General features: G+C 43.6%; 1 protein-coding gene across 3 annotated transcripts in view; it reads left to right on the top strand.

Moving 5' to 3' along the window:
• zranb3 (zinc finger, RAN-binding domain containing 3) overlaps positions 1-21,833 on the top strand; it is a 214,496-nt gene that overhangs the window by 148,011 nt on the left and 44,652 nt on the right. For all 3 annotated transcript variants that reach the window (XM_038789900.1, XM_038789899.1, XM_038789901.1), the window contains 4 exons: positions 251-430; positions 14,755-14,907; positions 20,343-20,865; positions 21,098-21,358. In XM_038789900.1, the coding sequence (XP_038645828.1) occupies positions 251-430; positions 14,755-14,907; positions 20,343-20,865; positions 21,098-21,358 (1,117 nt within the window). The remainder of the gene's footprint in view (positions 1-250; positions 431-14,754; positions 14,908-20,342; positions 20,866-21,097; positions 21,359-21,833) is intronic.

The following is a 21,833-nucleotide window of genomic DNA, read 5'->3' as shown; positions in this document are numbered from 1 at the left end:
ATGATTTGTGCAACCTGGTGCTTAAATACTTATAAACAGGTTGCAGTGATGCCTTTCAAGCCTGAGTGTGCCAAAGTGGAATAGTAGCAGGTCTTAAAAGTATGCATGCAACTAACATGTTCTTCCACCTTATCTTATTGTATCACATATTTATGATACTATATTTATAATATTTTTATATAAACTTGTGATTTTTACACCAGAGCAAGTCTAAAAACAGTGACTGTTTCCTTTTTCACATCCCTCTTAGGGTTTAACATTTACAGCTGCTACACATGTTGTCTTTGCTGAGTTATACTGGGATCCTGGTCACTTGTTGCAGGCTGAAGATAGAGCTCACCGTATAGGACAGTGCAGCTCAGTTCATATTCATTACCTCATCGCCAAAGGAACACTGGACTCGCTCATGTGGAGCATGGTGAAGCGTAAGGTATGGTTTCACCGAATATTATACGAAAGATTATGGGCGGAATTCTCTGACCGCCTGCCGGGTCGGCGGATCGCAGGAGGGGGGGGCACGTGGATCAAGCTCCGATGCTGGCTGCCGAATTCTTGTCGCCTGTTTTTGGGTAGGGGCAGGGATCGTGGCGCGCTTGTCGGGGGCAGTTGGCAGTGGCCCCCGCCCCCGGTGATTCCCCGGGCTTGGATGGGTCGAGCGGCCGCCCGTTTTCGGCCAGTCTCTCCGGCGTGGATTAGACAAGGTCCATACCGGCGGGACCTGGCTTTGAGGGTGGCTTGCGGAGTCCTCGGGGAGGCGCAGGGGGATCCGGCCCGGGGTGGGGGGGTGCCCCCACAGTGGCCTGGCCTGCGATCAGGGCCCACCGATCTGCGGGCGGGCCTGTGCCGTTGGGGCATTCTTTCCCTCTGCGGCGGCCTGTGTGAGGCTCTGCGATGGCCGGCGCGGAGAAGAAACCCCCTGCACATGCGCAGGAATCACGCCAGCGGCTCTGCGCATGCGCCAGAACATGCTGCCGCTCCTGTGTATGCGTCAGCTCGCGCCGGCCGGCGTAAGCCCTTCGGCGCAGGTTGGCACGGCGCCAACTCCTCCAGCGCTGGCATAGCCCTTGGAAATGCGGAGGATTCCGCACCTTTCGGGCGGCCCGATGCCAGAGTGGTTCACACCACTCTTTGGCGCCGGTACGGCCCACCCCGCCGATTGCGGGAGAACCCCGGCCATGTCACAGAGTCATAGAGAAATAGGCCATTCAACTCATTGAACAATCCTGTTGCAGAGAGAATGTTGTTTCTGCTGGGGAAAAGCATAGCTGGAGACCATCAATATCAGAAGTTCACCAAGAAATCCAGTAGGGAATTCAGAAGTCACTTCTTCAGCCAAAGAATGGTGAGAATGTGGAACTCACTACCACAGGCAGTGGTTGAAGCAAGTAGTGTAGATTCATTTCAGGCAGTGGTGGGCAACATGTGGCCTGTGGCTCATCAGGGTACTGAGTGCGTGCGTCCCACAGGTATTTTGTTGAACGTTGACACATGCAGAATTACCAGATTGTGGTGGCTTTTGTCCGCATAGTTTTTTTTCCTAACGGTATGATGAAAGTGATATGTGCACAAAGCAAGGGCATGGAGAGTGAAAATTGACAAAGAGCCATGTGCTCCCTCTGCGTCCGATCAAAGTGTATACTTTTTTTTGACCATTTGAAGTTGATGACAGTTCTGCTAATATATGAATGGTTTTTCTACAACTCGATAAATTTTTTGGCATGTAGTAAATATATTTAATCTTATTAAGTCATAGTTAGTGAACATACCCAATTTCAATCTTGCAACCCACTGTGATGAAGGAGGTGCACTTGTGCAGCCCACTCACTAGCCTAGATTATCCATCATTGATTTAAGGCGAGGGAGAAAGGAATAGAGGGTTGCAATGGTAGATGTAAATGAGTAAAGCTGAGAGAAAGATTGAGTGGAGCATGAATTATTGCATGGACTGGTTGGTCAGAACAGCCTGTTTCTGTGATGTCAAGTAAAAGTTGCCATCGTCCCAGGTGACCATAGAATGCTTTCCCCTTTGAGGGAAAGAGCTGACTGCTAGTGATTTGACCTGAGAATCACCACACCTCATAAGAGGGGCAAGGTTGAGAAGGCCGGTCCTTCATGAATAACTTGGCCCATATGGGAATTCAACCCAAGCTGTTGGCCTCGCTCTGTATCAAACTAGCTGTCCAGCCAAGTAAACTAAATCGGCTATAAAACCGATGTAAATCCTATGTAATTAGTTTAACTCTCCTCCTCCCTTCCCATATCTCTGCAAATGCTTCCTTTGCAACAATATACTGAATTCATTTTGGAACTTGCTATTGAATCTGCTTCCACCATCCTAACCGATGCGTTTAATATCATCTTCACCAACTTCATAAATAAAATTTTCGCCTCTGATTTTGTTTGTTTCCAGTTATCTTAAATTGATATCCTCTGGATTCCAACCCTCTTCCCAGTAAAACCCGTTTCTTCCATCTTTACTTTATCAAAGCTCTTTATAATTTTGGATTATTCTTTATTTTTAAATGTATTTTGTTGCAAACATATTCAAAAATCACAAACATTAATAATCTGGGGAACATTCTCCCCAACTCTCAATTTTACAGTCTGTACAAGTTTTTCTCCTTTTTCACCAACAATTCCTCCATGGTCGTGAACAATCCCCAACGTAACTCAAAGCCCTCCGCTGAATCCCTCAGTTCAAACTTAATCTTCTCCAACCGGAGGAGGTCTTACAGGTCCTCTAGCCAGGCTGCTGACCCCGATGGCATTATCGACAACCTTTCCAACAAAATTCCGGGCAACCAGAAGGACGAATGCCACAACATCGGCCTTCCTCCCTCTCTCAGCTCCGCCATTTCCGATACCCCAAAAGCCGCCACCATAGGATCCGGCCCGGCCTCTACCCCCAGAATCTTTACTAGCGTCCCAAACACTCCTGCCCAGTACCTCTCTAATTTCTCACTCCCCAAAATAAATGTGCGTGGTTTGCTGTTCCTCGCCCGCACTTATCACACTCATCTGCCACCCCCTGGAGGAATCCACTCATCCTCACCCGAGTCATGTGAACCCTGTGTACCACCTTAAACTGTATCAAATTCATCTTCGCACACGAGGAGGTCAAATTCACCCTGCACAGCGACTCACTCCACACTCCCCAACCGATCAACCCCTCCCATTTATCCTTGAGCATTGCCACTTGCTCTCCCCCATGCTCCCCCAGCCACCCGTATATGTCCCCAGTCCTACCCTCCCGTTCCATGTCCGGAAGCAGCAATTGTTCCAGTAGGGAGCCTGGGAAACCCTTTCCACGCTTTCCGTGCAAAGTCCCTCACTTGTATATACCTAAATTCTCTTCCCTTCGGGAGCTCTACCCTTTCCTCTAGGCTTGCGAACCTCACCTCCAAATATAAATCCCTTGCCCTCACCAGCCCCACCTCACTCCATCTCCTGTACATGCCATCCGTCTCCTCCCTGGATTGAACCCGTGGTTCTCACACAGCAGTGTTAACACTGACATCCCCTCCATCCTAAAGCATCTCCTCAGCTGGTTCCACACCTTTATTGTGGACTGCACAACCAAACTCTCAGTATATCTCCTCTGTGCCAGTAGCCGCTGTAGAAGTCAATATTTTTCCCGCTTCTGGACTGTGGTGGAAAGATTCAACAACGCTCGTTAAGAAAACATAACAAGATTTTATTTTCAAAGACTGCAGTTTATGGCTGAAACTTGAGGTCGGAGAGCAGTCAGCAAAACTGCTGATTCCTTCTCAAGTTCATGCTTTCAGAGAATCAGCTCAATATTTATACATTATCATTATCAAGATTGTGTGACAACAGTTTAGTCAGAAATTCGATTGGAAATAGAAACAAAAGCAATATCATAAAACAGGCGTCACCTTGCTGACCTTTCAGGACTCTGTCCCGTCACTCAGATCATTATTTTGTCCTTTGATGGAATGTTTAAGAGTCGGAGGAGACTTGTTCTGACCCTATCTTGTCGTATTTAGACTGCTTTGGGTTATGACGAGTTAGTCTTATCAGAATTTGCGGAGCCCAGGCATTTCGGATCAGCTTGACCTTCTCTGATCTTATTCAGGCTTTGGGTCATGCGAAGTCAGCTTTTCTTACATTGTACTCAATAGTTGACCAGTTTTCCCATCATGCCATTATTTACTTCGTACAACATCACCATGGCCCTCAGGCTGGACCCTCTTATCCAACCCAATCTAACCCCTCTCCTTCCCACCACCGCCTCACTTTCTCCACATTCGCTGCCCAGTAGTAGTGCAGCAGGTCCGGTAGCGCCAACCCCCCTTTCTGCCTCTGTCTTTGTAGCAGAGCCTTCTTTACCCATGGCACCTTCCCTGCCCATATAAACTCCGAGATCACTGCGTCCAACTTCTGGAAAAAGGCTTTCAGAATAAAAATCGAGAGTGTTTGGAATACAGATCGGAATCTTGGCAAGTCATTCATTTTACACCAGTTGGACCCTCCCCACCAGCGTCAGGTGCAGTGTATCCCACCTCCTAAAGTCCCTCTTTATCTCTTCCACCAACTTTGTTAACTTCCATTTGTGCAATGTCACTCACTCCCCCATCATCTGGATCCCCAGATCTCTAAACGTATCCCTGGCTACCCTAAATGGCAACACCCTGAAATGAGCTTTCCCCACATTCAGCTTATAACCCGAGAAAGCCCTGAACTTTTCTAATGAGCCCATAATTCTCCCCATACTCGTCCACATACAGTGACACCCGGTGCTCCTTACTCCCCCTCATAAATCCCCTGCTACTCTGCTGACCCCATAAGGGGCATCGCCAAGGGCTCTGTCGCTAGCGCAAAAAACAGTGGTGATGGTAGACACCCCTGCCTCGTTCCCTTATGCAACCCGAAACTCCGTGAGCTCATTACGTTAGTCCGTACATTTGCCATCGGAGCCACATACTGCAGACACACCCATGCCACAAACTTGACCCAAACATTCCCAGAACCTCAAACAGGTGCCGCCACTCCACCCAGTGAAAAGCCTTCTCTGCATCCATGGACACCACTACCTATGGTACCTGTCCTCTTGACAGGACCATGATCACATTCAATAGTCGCCTTGTAATATTCAAGAGTTGCCTTCCCTTCACAAAGCCTGTTTGCACCTTGGCAACCACCCCCGGAATGCATCCTTCCATCCTCCCCATCACTAACAGCCAGCACTTTCACATCTGTATTCAACAGTGATAGAGGTCTGTAGGACCCACACTCCAGTGGGTCCTTCCCTATCTTTGAAATTAGCGTATCCGTCTCCTGCGTCATTGTCTCCGGCAGCTCTCCTTTCTCCAGCCCCTTGCTAAACGCCCCCAGTAAATGTTCGTCGGGTTCGTCAGGCCAACCCCGACTTCATCCCTTTTACGCTTTCCACCACCTCTCAATCCTAATGGCTCCTCTCAACCCTAATTGCTCCTCGCCTGCCTCCTCTCCCTCATGCCTCCTCTCCTGCCTTCCTCCTCTCCCGCCGGCCTCCTCTCCCGCCGGCCGTCTTTCCTGCCTGCCTCCTCTCCCGCCGGCCGCCTTTCCTGCCTGCCTCCTCTCCTCATCGAGCCATGGAAATTCCAGCCATCCAACTGCCCATATCCCCTTCCTCGTGCCCCCGTATCGGCGCTGTACAATTTCTCTTAATACTCCCTAAATGCCTCATTTATCCGCCCCGACTCCAACACTAACTCCCCTTTCCCTGTCTCTGGACAAGGCCTGCCTCTGCAGCTGATGGGCTAGCATGCAGCTTACCTTCACTCCATATTCATACTACACCCGCCTCGCCCTCCGTAGCTGCCCAACCGCCCTTCCTGTCGACAGCCTATCGAACTGCTCCTGTAACTTTCTCTTCGCCAATCCCTCCACACTGGGGGCCCTTGAATGTTCCGTCCACCTTGACCATCTCATCCAATAATCATCCATACTCTTCCCCCTTCCTATCTCCGTGCGCCTTGAATCTCCCTCCGAACCACCAGTTCACTGCCTCCCAAAATGTGCCCACTCAAACCTCCCCATTTTGGTTCAAGTCCACATAATCCTTAATCACGGACCACAGTCTGCAGTGCGCAGTCTGCACGTATCCCCGTGCCTGCGTGGGTTTTCTCCTGGTGCTCTGGTTTCCTCCCAGTCCAAAGATGAGCAGGTTAGGTGGATTGGCCATGCTAAATTGCCCTTAGTGCCCAAAAGGTAGGATGGGGTTTCTGGGTTATGGAAATAAGGTGGAGACCTGGGTTTAAGTAGGGTGCTCTTGCCAAGGGCTGGTGCAGACTCGATTGGCCAAATGGCATGTTAGGTGCCTTACGGAGGTTTACGCCTCCATTCCTCTCTACTGTTTGCCATCCTCCCCTATCAATTCTATCCCCTTTAATTTCACCCTAAACCGGGGTCTTCCATGACCACGCTTCTCCTTCAAAACTCACACGTCACATCTCCCCCCTCTCCCCACTGTTGCTCGTTTTACTGGAGTGTATTAACACGCCTCCGTTTAAAGGCCGTGTGCTTAACACTACTATGGCTCTGTGTATGTAATTATGCTCAGGAGTCGCCAGGTGCCGTATTTAGACACCTCACAAGTATATCAAGGTCAGGTTCAAAGTAATAAATCTGTACACCGATTCGTAAGTCCAAACGATTGATATTTATTATGACAAATATAATAAATACACATGCATACGCTAAAGAGACTAACTTACTTCTAATACTAAACAACTAAAATACTTATCTAGACAGGAACAGGCAAGGTCAGGGAGCAAGGCCTTCGTCCCGTTCTTGGTCTGCAACTCTCAGGTACTTAAAGTTGTCAGGATCTAGCAAGGTCTGGATCACGTAGCGATCGTTGTATTGGCACTTACAGTTCGATGGCTGATGGCTCAACGGCTGGTGATGGAACTGGAGTCAGGATGCGATGTAGCAGCAAAGCAGAGCCGGAGCGACAAAACAGACCGAACCATGACTACTTTTATAGTCCCTAGAAGTCCGTGCCCCTTCGGGGCGGGCCTTTTACCTGCCATGTATCGATTGGGCCTTTCCCAATCGATATCTTCTAAACGCCCCAATCTGAGGGTCGTCCCTCGATGGGTGGGCTGTCCCTATGGTTCTTTGTGTTGGATACAGTGGTGCCGTTCTGTCTGGGTGTCTACTCAAAAGTATCCATTCATACTTAAATGTTTCTATTGTGCGGGGTCTGGATCTGGATCACTTCATTATTATGTAGATCTTGTTGCCATTTACACCTTTGGCTGAAACTCTGCACCTGGCCACAAACTGGTTTCTGTATGTGCAGAATGCTAATTAGTCTTCTGCAAACTGCTTGTCCTTGCTAAGACTGTTTTTCCCTGCAGCCTTAGCAGTTCTCCATTTTGTAGCCCAGTGTCCATCTTAGGTGGCTACACCACCCCCTCTCGGTCAACCCTCGCGGCCAGTATGGCAGCTGTTGCCCAAAGGCTCCTCCTGTCTACCCCTCCTCCTCCCCCCTTTCCTCTTTGATCTGTGTAGACGGCTCCCTGTGGACCTCGCCCTCCCCCACCAAACAAAGACACATCCAAAACCATAGGTCATCTCCTCCAAAAACTAAACACCGCCACTGGCATGGGGCGGAGGAACAATTGCCTATTTACAAAGTTATTGCCCCTTTACAAATATTCACCACAATGAAATCTCCTCACCCGAGAAGAAAGGAGCCCCACCTCCGCCTCCAATGCCACCACCCGATTACTGTGGTCAGACATCACCCTCTCCATCTCCTGAATTTGTGACTCCTTTGCCTCCAAGCAGTTCTCGATTTTCTCCATCAATCCTTTCAGCGGTGCAACCATTCCTTTGATGGCCTTCGATCAGTCTTTCTGTATCTCCTTTCTTTGTTGGTGGAACTCCTCTTTGATGTGCCATCAGCTGCTCCATCTGGGGTTTTCCAGCATGCGATGACCTTTCCCCCTCTGCCACCTTTCCAATTGCTGCTGCGCCATAGGTCTCTTCCAGTTCCTTGGCCGGATCTTTAACCTTCTTCTTCCAGGTCTGATAACCAGCAGACTACTGGGGGGAACGTCTCCTCCACACCTTCAGCTGCACTTTCCCATCAAAATACTCCGTTTTTGGGTAAAAAGAGCTCAAATCCACACCTTTAAGCGGACCTGCCCTGTGTGAGACCACTCACTCCATGGCCACCACTGGAAGTCTGTAATTTTGGATACTTTTTTAAAATCTCCCTTTAACCCTCTGCTTCAGTTGAAAAAAAATCTCTTATTTCAATCTCTGCACATGATTGAAGTCCTTCATGCCTGTAAATGTTTTCTACAATCCCTGGAAGGCTATGACATCCTTCATAACGTGTGGTGTCAGTATTGAGCACAATACCTGTGGCTCAACCAGTGATTTATCAAGATTTAGAAATATTTCCTTATTTTTTGCTAATCAGTGCCTCTGCATTAAATGTAGGGATTCCCAAATGTTTTCTAACTAGAAGAAATTCTCCTCTGTTCACGCTATCCAAATTCTTTATAATTTCATAATGTCAATTGAATCTTCTCGGTCTTTCCTGCTCCAGCATATGTAATAATATTTCAAATCATAACAGGAAATTGTTAGGTAGCATTCCTATCTCAGGGAGAAATTCTGGGTTCAAGTCCCACTCTAGGAAGTGTTTGCCACTGAAAAAAGGTTTGTGACAAGGTTCAAGCAGGTTGACAATTAGCCTACTATCCTTCCAGTACTTCCCCATGGGCGGGGGGCTCAAAATTGCACTAATTTAAAAGCTGCCAAAGCAATGTACTTTCCAAATTCAGCTTGCCTTTTTGCTTTTTTATTCTGCTCCGGTTTATAAAACTCCAATTTTTCTTATGGCTGTATCTGCCTGTCTTTGTATAGATAATACTGTATTTGAATCCTCACGTCTTTTATTCAATCATACCTTCAAGCATCTTTGTTTGACTGCCTGCTCCCACTCTTTCATTGCCCTTTCAAATGCATGGCATCATACACATCACTTTAAATTACATCAGCCAGCTGTCTGCCCACTGTGCTGACTTGTCTGCCTCCCTGGTCCTCCTCACCATTTTAGAAAATTCTTTATTTTTGCATCATCAGTAAATTTACTCATCTGGGCATTTTATGAACAAAAGTGAACTCAGCACTCACTCCCCCAGTGCATGATGTCTTTAACATTTAATTACTCTAACTTTTAAGTGCTTTTTAATTGATCTTGAATTATGCATTCTGAATTTGATGAACTGATCAATAGTTATCAAGTCTATTCAGGTCCCTTTTTGTGAACCGGCTGAGGTTATCAACCTTGCCTGAGTTGTGGTGATCCTTAGGTTAAATCATCACCATTCAGCCTTTGGTCATCTGGGAATGTGGCGACTTTTCTTTATCCAACAACTGTTTTTAAAAACAGCTCAAAATTTTGAATGGAATTGTATGTCTCATTGTAATCTTCAAAGACGACAACTGGGTTCACAAATAAATCCAAGCTTTTTATCTCCGTGATACTCCAGAACTAATTTGAACATATTGTCAAAAACAAAGAAAATTATACCAGAGCCAGTGATCTCCTCAGATTTCTTTGTAAGTAAACTCATAACAAATAGAAGCAGGCACAGGCCATAGAGCCTCCTCCGCCATTCATTATGATCATGGCTGATCATCAAGTTCAATACCCTGATCCCGCCTTCCCCTCATATCCCTTTAGCCCCAAGTACTATATTGAATTCCTTCCTGAAATTACACAACATTTTGGCCTCAACTACTTTCTGTGGTAGTGAATTCCACAGATTGACCACTCTCTGGGTGAAGAATTTCTCCTCACCTCAGTCCTTAAAGGTTTACCCCTTATCCTCAAACTATGACCTCTAGTTCTGGACTCCACCACCATCAGGAATATTCTTTCTGAATCTACTCTGTCCAGTCCTGTTAGAATTTTGTAAGTTTCAATGAGATCCCCTCTCACTCTTCTAAACTCTGATGAATATAATCCTAACCGATTTAGTCTCTCCTCATATGACAGTCCCGCCATCCCAGGAATCAGCCGGGTAAATCTTCGCTGCATTCCCTCCAAAGCAAGAACATCCTTCCTCAGATATGACACCAAAACGGTACACAAAACTCCAGGTGTGGCCTCACCAGCGCCCTATACAATTGCAATAAAACATCTCTATTCCTATATTCAAATCCTCTTGCTCTGAAGTCCAACATTCCATTTGCCTATTTACTGCCTGCTATACCTGCACACTTACTTTCAGGGACTGATGCATAAGGACACCAAGGCTGTGCTGAGTATTCACCTCTCTCAACTTGCACCATTCAAATAATAATCTGCCGTCCTATTTTTGCTATCGAAGTGAATGACCTCACATTTATCCACGTAACACGGCAGCTGACATGCCTATGCCAACTCACTCAGCCTGACCAAATCCTGCTGAAGAATCTCTGCAACCTCCTCATAGTTCACCCTCCCACCCAACTTTGCATCATCTGCAAATTTGAAAATACTACATTTAGTTCCCATGTCCAAATCATTAAGATATAATGTGAGCAGTTGGAGTCCTAGATCCATGTGGTATCCCACTAGTCATTGCCTGCTAATCAGAAAAAGGCACATTTATTCCAACGTTTTGCTTCCCGTTTGGTTACAAGCTTTCTATCCTTCTCAAGACACTACCCGCAATCAAAAGCACTTTAGCATGGTTCACAGCCCCAGGGACCCGGTTTCGATTCCCGGCTTAGGTCACTGTCTGTGTGGAGTCTGCACGTTCTTCCCATGTCTGCATGGGTTTCCTCCGGGTGCTCGGTTTTCATTACACAAGTCCCTAAAGACGTGTTTGTTAGGTGAATTGGACATTCTCAATTCTCCCTCAGTTTAGGGCAGCACGGTAACATGGTGGTTAGCATAAATGCTTCACAGCTCCAGGGTCCCAGATTCGATTCCCGGCTGGGTCACTGTCTGTGCGGAGTCTGCACGTCCTCCCCGTGTGTGTGTGGGTTTCCTCCAGGTGCTCCGGTTTCCTCCCACAGTCCAAAGATGTGCGGGTTAGGTGGATTGGCCATGCTAAATTGCCCTTAGTGTCCTAAAAAATAAGGTTAATATGGGGGGGGGGGTTACTGGTATAGGGTGGATACGTTGGCTTGAGTAGGGTGATCATTGCTCGGCACAACATCGAGGGCCGAAGGGCCTGTTATGTGCTGTACTGTTCTATGTTCTATGTACCGGAATAGGTGCCCGAGTGTGGCGACTCAGGGACTTTCACAGTAACTTCATTGCAGTGTTAATGTAAGCCTACTTGTGACACTTATAAAGATTATTATTGTTATATTAATCTGCTTTGTGAGACCTTGTCAAAAGCCTTCTGAAAGTCTAAATAAACCACATCCACCATTTCTCCCTGGTCAACTCTACTAATTACACCTTTGAAGAATTCTGGTAGATTTGACAAGTATGATTTTCCCTCTTATATCTGTGCTGACTTTGTCTGATTACACCACTGCTTTCAACTGCTGTGCTATGAAATCCTTGATAATGGACTCCAGCAACAACCCTACTACTGATGTTAGGTTCTCGGGTCTATAGTTCCCTGCTTTCTCTCTACCTACCTTTTTTGAGTAGCAGAGCTATATTAGCTACCTGTAGGAACCGAAGAACTTTCAGAGTCCGAAGAAGTTTTGAAAATGACCACCAATGGACATACTATTTCTAGGGCCACTTCCTTGATTACTCTGGAATGAAGATTATCAGGCCCTGGAGATTCGTCCACCTTCAGTCCCATTAATTTCCAAAACCGTTTCTTTACTAATACTAATTTTCTACAGCTCCTCACTAAAACTTGTGTTTCTCAGATCTTCCTGTGCATTATTCATGTCTTCCTTTGTGAAGACAGAAGCAAAGTACGAATTTAGTTCCTCTTTGTTCGCTGTTATGAATTCCCCCATTTCTGACTGTAAGGAACCTACAGGCGTTTGATAAGGTTCCCCACGGTAGGCTATTGCAGAAAATAAGGAAGTATGGAATTGAAGGTGATTTAGCGGTTTGGATCAGTAATTGGCTAGCTGAAAGAAGACAGAGGGTGGTGGTTGATGGCAAATGTTCATCCTGGAGTTCAGTTACTAGTGGTGTACCGCAAGGATCTGTTTTGGGGCCACTGCTGTTTGTCATTTTTATAAATGACCTGGAAGAGGGTGTAGAAGGATGGGTTAGTAAATTTGCAGATGACACGAAGGTCGGTGGAGTTGTGGATAGTGCTGAAGGATGTTATAGGATACAGAGGGACATAGATAAGCTGCAGAGCTGGGCTGAGAGGTGGCAGATGGAGTTTAATGCGGAAAAGTGTGAGGTGGTTCACTTTTGAAGGAGTAACAGGAATGCAGAGTACTGGGCTAATGGCAAGATTCTTGGTAGTGTGGATGAACAGAGAGATCTCGGCATCCAGGTACATAAATCCCTGAAAGTTGCCACCCAGGTTAATAGGGCTGTTAAGAAGGCATATGGTGTGCTAGCCTTTATAAGCAGGGGGATTGAGTTTCGGAACCACAAGGTCATGCTGCAGCTGTACATAACTCTGGTGTGGCCGCACCTGGAGTACTGCGTGCAGTTCTGGTCACCACATTATAGGAAGGATGTGGAAGCTTTGGAAAGGGTTCAGAGGAGATTTACTAGGATGTTGCCTGGTATGGAGGGAAGGTCTTACGAGGAAAGGCTCAGGGAATTGAGGTTGTTTTCGTTAGAGAGGAGAAGGCTGAGAGGTGACTTAATAGAGACATATAAGATAGTCAGAGGGTTAGATAGGGTGGACAGTGAGAGTCTTTTTCCTCGGATGGTGATGACCAACACGAGGGGACATAGCTTTAAATTGAGGGGAGGTAGATATAGGACAGATGTCAGAGGCAGTTTCTTTACTCAGAGAGTAGTAGGGGTGTGGAACGCCCTGCCTGCAACAGTAGTAGACTCTCCAACTTTAAGGGCATTTAAGTGGTCACTGGATAGACACATGGATGAAAATGGAATAGTGTAGGTCAGATAGGCTTCAGATGGTTTCACAGGTCGGCGCAACATCGAGGGCCGAAGGGCCCGTACTGCGCTGTAGTGTTCTATGTTCTATAGTTCCCTTCCTCTCTTGCGCCAAATAGGAATAAACAACTTTTGGAGTTCACCTATTTGTTCCTTGAATGCCTGCCATTGCCCGTACACTGTCTTTCCTTTCAGTAATGTTTCCCAGTCCGTCATAGCCAGCTCATACCTCATACCATCATAGTTACCTTAATTGAGGTTCAGGACCCTGGTCTCAGAATCAAATAACTCACAATCCACTTGATAAAGAATTCTATCATATTGTGGTCACTCATCCCCATGGGTTCTCTCACAACTAGATTGCCAACTGATCCTCTCATTGCACAACACCCAGTCCAAGATGGTTTGTTCCCTTGTTGGTTCCTCAACATACTGGTCCAGAAACCATCTCTTATACACTCCAGAAATTCAACCTCTGTTGTACTGTGACTAATTTGACTCACCCAATCTATATGCAGATTAAAGTCACCCATAATCACAGATATTTCTTTATCACACTCATTTCTGATTTCCTGTTGAATGCTATTCCCAACATTACCACTGCAGTTTGATGGTCTATATCCCACCGCTACAAATGTTTTTTGTCCCTTGATCTTTTTTAATTCGACCCAGACAGATTCCACATCATCTGTACTAATATCTTTCCTCAATATTGTATCAATATCTTCTTTATTCATTAATGCAACTCCACTACGTTTTGCTTTCTCTCTGTCCTTCCTAAAAACTGAATAGCCATCAATGTTTAGTTCCCATCCGTGGTCACCTTGTTCTGTGTCTCCGTAATCCCAACTATATCATATCCCTTTACATCTACATGCGTAACTAATTCATCCATTTTATTTCAAATGCTCCGTGCGTTCAGGTACATAACCTTAAGGCTAGTTTCTTTAACGTACCATGTCCCATCCCTACTATTTTTTACCATGCCATTATCTGATGCGGGCCCTTGATTTCTCTGCCTATCATTTTTCTTATTCTCCTTGCTGTCTTTTTCTCTTGTTCTTGACTCTAATCTAAACCAAGATTATTAAATATATTGTTGTTTACTTTACTTCCCCTTCCATACAATCCAATAACTTTCTATTACTGTCCAGGCCCAAAATTAAAGAATGGACACTTGACCAAATTACTATGGAACTGGATTCCTTAGGTGAGATGGAAATACTTAAGCAGGAAGAGGATTGAGATGCTGAAAAAGTGTACCTTTTATAAATTTCTATTTGCTTTCACTCTTTCTCCTCCTCTCCTCTCCCTCTCCCCCCCCCCCCCCCCCCCCCCTCCCCCATTGTGTTCTTTCCGCATTCTCACCATTAGGTAATGTCTTATGTAGATTTCTGTACAATTGCAGTCAATAAATTTCCATGTTCATTTGACTATGTGATCTGGCTAATTATTAATTTCTGAAGCTGGAGGGTTCCATCATCACAAGAACATGGCAAAGAACAAAGTGTAAGATCAATGAAAGTTCGCACTGCAATTTAATGATGAGGCATGAGCCTGAAGTTGCACTGTTTGATTTAAGAAAATGCACAATTAAAAATGGTATTTAATTTAGAATATTTCCAAGTTTGAAGATTTGTTTGCAGGGTTTCAGCTTTGTAGGTTGAGTCAAAATACCAAATGAGCTCATGCATTCGTCAGTGGAGATAAGTAACTTTACTTTTGAATTACAGACTCGTGTTACAAGTAACACATTAAATGGAATAAAGCAACGCTTGGAAGTAGAGGAAGCAGATAAAGAAAAATGGGATTTCTTGAACACTGCATTGGCCTGGGTGCCAAATGAAAATTTATCAGGAACTGAGGATGGAATGTTTTTCACTCATGTAAGAATATGAACTGTGCGACATGTAATATAAATACTAATTTTTAAAAACTTGTTTACTAATTACCATGTTTGAGTACATTTATTATGAGGAGTAACATTTGTCTCATGTAATCTGTTTACTGATATTAATACTATATAGTGCCAATTATAATGTGCATTTTCATATCTTTTGTCACCATTATATTTTCAATTTACCACACCATGTTTGCTACATCCTATTTCTGTACTACACTAGTGAGCAAAATCAAGAAATATCTTTTCAAAATTGCTGTAGTCCGTAAAGAAAACTGGAATGAAGCAGTAATTTAAGTTACAGGATTGTGCTATTTTCATAAACTACTGGAACCACTCTTGTGGGTTATGATATAAGTAGAACAACTTGATTTGTGTTCACGCTCTCTGCCATAAATCTATAGTTTAATTTGCAAAATATTTCCTCAAGCTGCCTACCTTCAGATCTTTGGTTTCTCCAGCAAGGAAGAGTCTTAATGCAGGATTTTTGAATTTCACAGTTTAAATAAAAGAGAAATTATTTGCAAATAGGAGCAGTTTTATTCAGTTATCTGTGTGGACCATTACATTTCGGATGAAATATATTTGTCAATTAGATAATCGCCTTAATTTAGCCATCATGCTTTAGTTTTTGTTCGGTGTGTTTTGTATATATTTGACCCACAGTTAATGTTGATAAATTGCTTATAGCTTTAGCTACAAATGTTCTTGTAGTATAAATCAGGCCACCTGGCAAGAACATTACAGCACCTATGAAGCCTTAGGCCTACAAACAAATTAGGAGCAAGAGTAGCCCTCTCAGCCCAGCAAACTGGTCGGCCATTCAATAAGATCATGGCTTCAATCCACATTCCTGCCGACCTCGATAACCTTTCACCTCCTTGCTAATCAAGAATCAATCTAGCTCTACCCTAAAAATATTGAAGGATTCTGCTTCCACTGCCTTTTGTGGGAGAGAGTTCCAGAGAATCACGACACGCTGGGCAAAAAAGTTTCTCCTCATCTCGGTCTTAAATGAGAGACATCTTATTTTTAAACAGTGACCCCTAGTTCTAGATTCTCGGTCAAGAGGAAACATCTTATTCGAAGGGCCTGTTCTGTGCTGTATTTTTCTATGTTCTTAATCTCTTAAACTCTCATGGATACAAACCTAACCTCTCCGACCTTTCCTCATAACACAATTTCACATTTGTCCACATTATACTCCATTTGCCAGATTTTTGCCCACTCACTTAGCATATCTATGTTCCTTTGTCGCCTCTAACGTCCTCTTCACGATTTATTTTCCTTCTTACCTTTGTGCCGCCAACAGATTTAGCAACTATCTCTTCATTGAAGTAATTTATATAAATTGTAAAAAGTTGAGGCCTCAGCACTGATCCCACTCACCACATCCTGCCAACCAGAAAAAGACCTATTTATGCCAACACTATTTCCTGTTAGCTAACCAATCTTCAATTCATGGCAATATGTTACCCCCCTCTCACATGAGCTTTTATTTTGTGCAATAACCTTTGATATGGTACCTTATCAAAAGCCTTCTGTAAATCTACAGTGTATCCACTGGTTCCCTTTATCCTCGGCGCATGTGACTCATAGAACATAGAAAAATACAGCACAGAACAGGCCCTTCGGCCCACGATGTTGTGCCGAACTTTTGTCCTAGATTAAGAACAAATTAATCTACACCCCATCATTATACCGTAATCCATGTGCCTCTCCAATAGCCGCTTGAAGGTCCCTAATGTTTCCGACTCAACTACTTCCACAGGCAGTGCATTCCATGCCCCCACTACTCTATGGGTAAAGAACCTACCTCTGACATCCCCTCTATATCTTCCACCATTCACCTTAAATTTATGTCCCCTTGTAATGGTTTGTTCCACCCGGGAAAAAAGTCTCTGACTGTCTACTCTATCTATTCCCCTGATCATCTTATAAACCTCTATCAAGTCGCCCCGCATCGTTCTCCGTTCTAATGAGACTCCTTGAAAGAATTCCAATAAATTGATTGAAAATGATTCCCTTTCACAAAATCTTGTTCACTCTACCTGATTGACTTCAATGTTTCCAAATGCCATGCTATGACATCTTTGAATTAAATGAAAATTACATTTTCTCTATGACAGATGTTCGGACAATTGGCCGATAGTTTTCTGCTTTCTGTGTCACATTTTTGAATGAAGGAGTTATGTTTGCTATCTTCCAATCTAATGGAACCGTCCCAAAATCTAGGGAATTTTGGAAAATTCAGGCCAATGCATCAACTATCTCATTAGACACTTTGTTCAAGATCTTAGGGTGAAGTCCATGCAGACCTGGAGATTTGTTAGCCCACAGACCCAACAGTTTGCTCAGTGCCACTTCACTGAGAGTCATTTTCCAGTGTTCTTCCCTTCCTTCCATTTCCTGATTTTTCAGTTCTTTCTGGAATGTTATTTGTGTCCTGTATAGTGAAGACCGATTCAAAATACCTGTTTAATTCATCTGCGATTGCCCCGCTTTCCATTATTAGTTCCACAGATTTTCTGTTGGAGCAATTCTCAGTATGTTATCTCTCATTTAAATATCTATCGGAGCTCTTGCTATCCATCTTTGCTATGAGCTAACTTTCTCTGTCATAATCTAGTTTTTCTCTCCTCAATCTTTTTGTCATTCTTTGATCTTTATATTCTTTCTGATTTTGTACCCTGCCAGTCGTTTTTACACAAATAGGCTTTTTCCTAAAGACTGTCCAACTTTTTTGGTTAATCATAGATGACGTATCCTCTCCTTGAAATTTTTTGTCCTCACTTGAGTGCGTCTATTCTGTGCATTCTGAAATATCTCTTTAAATGTCTGTTACTGACCAGCTATTGATCTCTCTTTAAGCATATTCACCAATATACTTTAGCTAGCTCCACTTTCATACCTTCATAATTGCTCTTATTTAAGTTTAAAATGCTCATCTTGGGTGCACTCCTCTCTCCCTCAAAATGAATGTAAAATTAATTTATATTATGATTGATGCTACCTGTGGATGCCTTCATTATGAGCTTATCAGTTAGTCCTATCTAATTGCATAATACCAGGTTTAATGTAGCCTTTCCTCTGATTGGCTGCAGAACGCACTATTCTAAGAAAATATTCCAAAAACAAATTAATCATCTATACTACCTTTGCCCACCTGATTTTTCCAGTCTTTATAGCATGGTGGCACAATAGTTCGCATTGTTGCTTCACAGCACAGGATCCCATGTTCGATTCCTGCTTGGGTCATTGTCTGTGCGGAGTCTGCAAGTTCTCTCCTGCGTCTGCGTGGGTTTCTTCCGGGTGCTTCGGTTTCCTCCCACACGTTCCGAAAGACGTGATTGTTAGGTGAATTGGACATTCTGAATTCTCCCTCCGTGTACCCGAACAGGCACCGGAGTGTGGTGACTAGGGGATTTTCACAGTAACTTCATTGCAGTGTTAGTGTAAGCCTACTTGCATCAATAATAAAGATTATTAATATTAAAAATGCCCCATGATCTATCGTCGTACTTTTCTGACCAGATCCCATTACAATGTTTCATACCAAGACCTGGATTGCAAAATCAGCCAGAGCATCTCCTCCCTAGAACACATGGCCTAGGAGCAGGAGACCCAGGGGGTCTCCCTCCTGATAGTACATCACCACCCACCTCTGTTGGGTCTATCCTGCTGGTCAAACATCACATGACCTGGGATAGTGATGGGTGAGTCTTGGCCCCGTGGCAGCAGTTATAATTCGATATGGAGGTTAACAAGCCATTCAACAGCTTATGTGGCCTGCTTGTGACAGGAGTGGGCCGCTCAGGACAGAAGCTCAGTTTGTGGGCGATGGTCTGATGTAGATGGGTGCATTCACAATTTGAGCTGTTCCACTTGTGGAGCAAGTGACCACATTTTCCCCTGGCCTGTCCTCAAGCACTTGAGGGTTGTCTAAATTTCCCCTGGATGGTTGGAACTTGGCAACTCTGATCAGTTACCACGTTGTGGTTGGTGATGTATGTGGTCTGCCAGGAGGTGTGCCATCAAGAGGTGATGAGAAGGTATAAATCATGTCAAATATTCCACAAATTAAGACAGTTTTACAATATAATTAAGGTCTGTCTTAAGAAGGGAAATCACATGTGTGACACATTCTGTTTCCAAGCTATTTAAAGATTTCTGTGGAAGATGAAGATTTCACAGAGCCAGTTTTTACAGATTGTACTGACGTCAATGCTGTGATTTTAAATTTTGTTTTCCCAAACACTGCAGCCTACAAACATCCTTGATCTAATAACCCCATTGCAAAAATTAAGCTGCTTACAAATGTGAATATTGGCAAGCTAAATCTTATTCTGAACTTTATAATCTAATTTATGGTAACAACTGAGTGAAGTTTAGAGCTGTTAAATTGTATGGTGACATTATCTGTTTTTTTTAACACTATCTATATCTAAAGGTGGTAAAACAATCTGTAGTCACCACTTTACTGAGCTTAATATGGCATGAACAATGAAATGAAAATCGCTTATTGTCACGAGTAGGCTTCAATGAAGTTACTGTGAAAAGCCCCTAGTCGCCACATTCCGGTGCCTGTCCGGGGAGGCTGGTACGGGAATCGAACCATGCTGCTGGCCTGCTTGGTCTGCTTTAAAAGCCAGCGATTTAGCCGATTGAGCTAAACCAGCCGATGTTATCTCGAAAGACGGGCGGCATGGACAAGCTGGGCCGAAGGGCCTGTTTCCATGTTGTAAATATCTATGGCTCTATGACTCTTAAGACATGCTTGTTAGGTGAATTGGATATTCTGAATTTTTCCTCAGTATATCCGAACAGGCGCCGGAGTGTGGCGACTAGGGGACTTTCACAGTAACCTCATTGCAGTGTTAATGTAAGCTTGCTTGTGACAATAATAAAGATTATTATATTTCATTGCCTTGTTATGTATAACAAAGCTTTCACACAGTTAGAAAGCATCCATTTGGTAATCCAGAACTTGAGTATTGCTGAAAAAAGAGACATGTCAAATTTTTTTCATCTTACACCCATTAGACTATGCAATAATTCAGACTGCATATGGGGAAAACAATAATTTATACTGTATGAGAAGAGTGTGCTGATTCATTAGCAAGTGGACTCTGACTGGTAAAGGCGTTGTCATGACGAATGTACCAATTACATGTCTTTTTTTTTCAGCAATAACTAAAGATAAGAAAGATTTACATTTGCAGTAATTGTTGAATTTAATAAGCACCTGTAATAGTCCATCGACTTTTCAAATGCAATCTGAATTATTGCAGTTTTAATGCAAGACTAAGAGCTCCCAGTTGAATGGGCGTTTCAGGTTTATAGATGTCTAATTTCCAAGGTAAATTGATGTAACAGGTATTTGTCATTATTTTGAAGCAATGAATTGTGCTTTCCTTTTAGTTTGAGAAGGAGAAACAACATGACATCCGCTCCTTCTTCTCGTCAAAACGTGACTTTACAGAGAAACGCAAGAGAGCCCCTCAAGATTTGCCAGCCAGCCAGTTTCCTGAAATAAATGAGCTACAGAAATCTCCAGATTCCCCGGAATTAGTTCAACAACCGCAAGGAAAACTGAATATAATAAACGCAAGGGAAGATGATGAAAATGATAATGAAGAAGAATGCAAAACATACAATGATGAGCCACTACTACCAGAAGCTGACTTTGAACCACAGACAAAACGATTTAAATCTTTGTGCATGCCAGTCCAAAATCGTGTAAGTACAGGCAAGAGAAAGTCCAAAGGTGGGAAGACACCATCCCCATTTAAAATTCAACGCCCTCGACAATTCCTGGGTGAAGCACAACTTAGCTCAAGAAAATTGCCTGTGACTGAAAAATCGTGGGACTGCAAGGTGTGCACATATACCAATGATATCTTGCTGTCTTATTGTGAAATGTGTGAAACATTCCGACATGTTGGTAAGATCCTTATTTGAATTTTCCAGCACTCGTAAATGTTTTGTGAAAATATGTACTAGAAAAAACATCGAGTTACGTATGTGTGTTACTTCAACTAAAATTAGCTGGTTATTTCAGTGCACTGATCATGGGGAAACATTTGGTACTTTGAAAGAAAAATGCTTTGTCAAGAAGTAGTTTGTAGTCAAGCTGTCCCAAGCAATGTTTCAAACTGAAGCTTTTCCTGACACAGGTGACCAAAAAGAAAATGTGTCTTATCAAGCAAATCCAAATGATAAAGAGTGTGAAGGGGGAACCCAACCTCAGACTGACTGTATTGTCCTATCTGAACTGGAGAATGAGGAAAAAGATGAATCAAATGCACCTACGGAACAGGTACACAATGGTCCAGTGAAATCTGAGGAAAACCCTGTGCAAGTTAATCTTGACAAAAGCAGCAGTGCAGTTTTCATACTTGAAGAAAGGATAGACAGCACAAATCAACAGCAACCAGGTAATTCAGTTTATTCTTTGCGTCGATTACTGCAACGATTTAAATACATCTAATTGTATATAAATATCATGCTTCCTGAATTATTTCTTGTAAACATTGTATCAAATTTAGTTAATTTCTTAAGGGTAAGTTTTGCTTCCTGACCATCCCAGATGTGGTGGAGCAAATCTCCAAAGTATGTCTAACTCTTCATATTTATGTTAATTATCGTTCATTAGTTGCTGTTCTTGGCACAATACACAGCATCACAGAAAGTGGAATTTGATCATCTTGACCTATTTAATCTGATAACCTTCTGTTCAATTCCTAACAAGATATTTATCCAACATTTATTTTTGAAGAATGTAGAAGAGGAGTAAGCCATTTAGAGCTTAGGCCACCATTCTATCAGATCATGGATGATCTGTACCTCAACTCCATTTCCCCACCTTTGCTTCATGTCTCGTGATACCAATAAATAACAAGAATCAATCTC

The sequence above is a fragment of the Scyliorhinus canicula genome, chromosome 2, assembly GCF_902713615.1.
Source record: "Scyliorhinus canicula chromosome 2, sScyCan1.1, whole genome shotgun sequence".
Taxonomy (NCBI): domain Eukaryota; kingdom Metazoa; phylum Chordata; class Chondrichthyes; order Carcharhiniformes; family Scyliorhinidae; genus Scyliorhinus; species Scyliorhinus canicula.
Note: the sequence above shows the minus strand (reverse complement) of the source record. Positions and strands in the feature narration are given on the sequence as shown.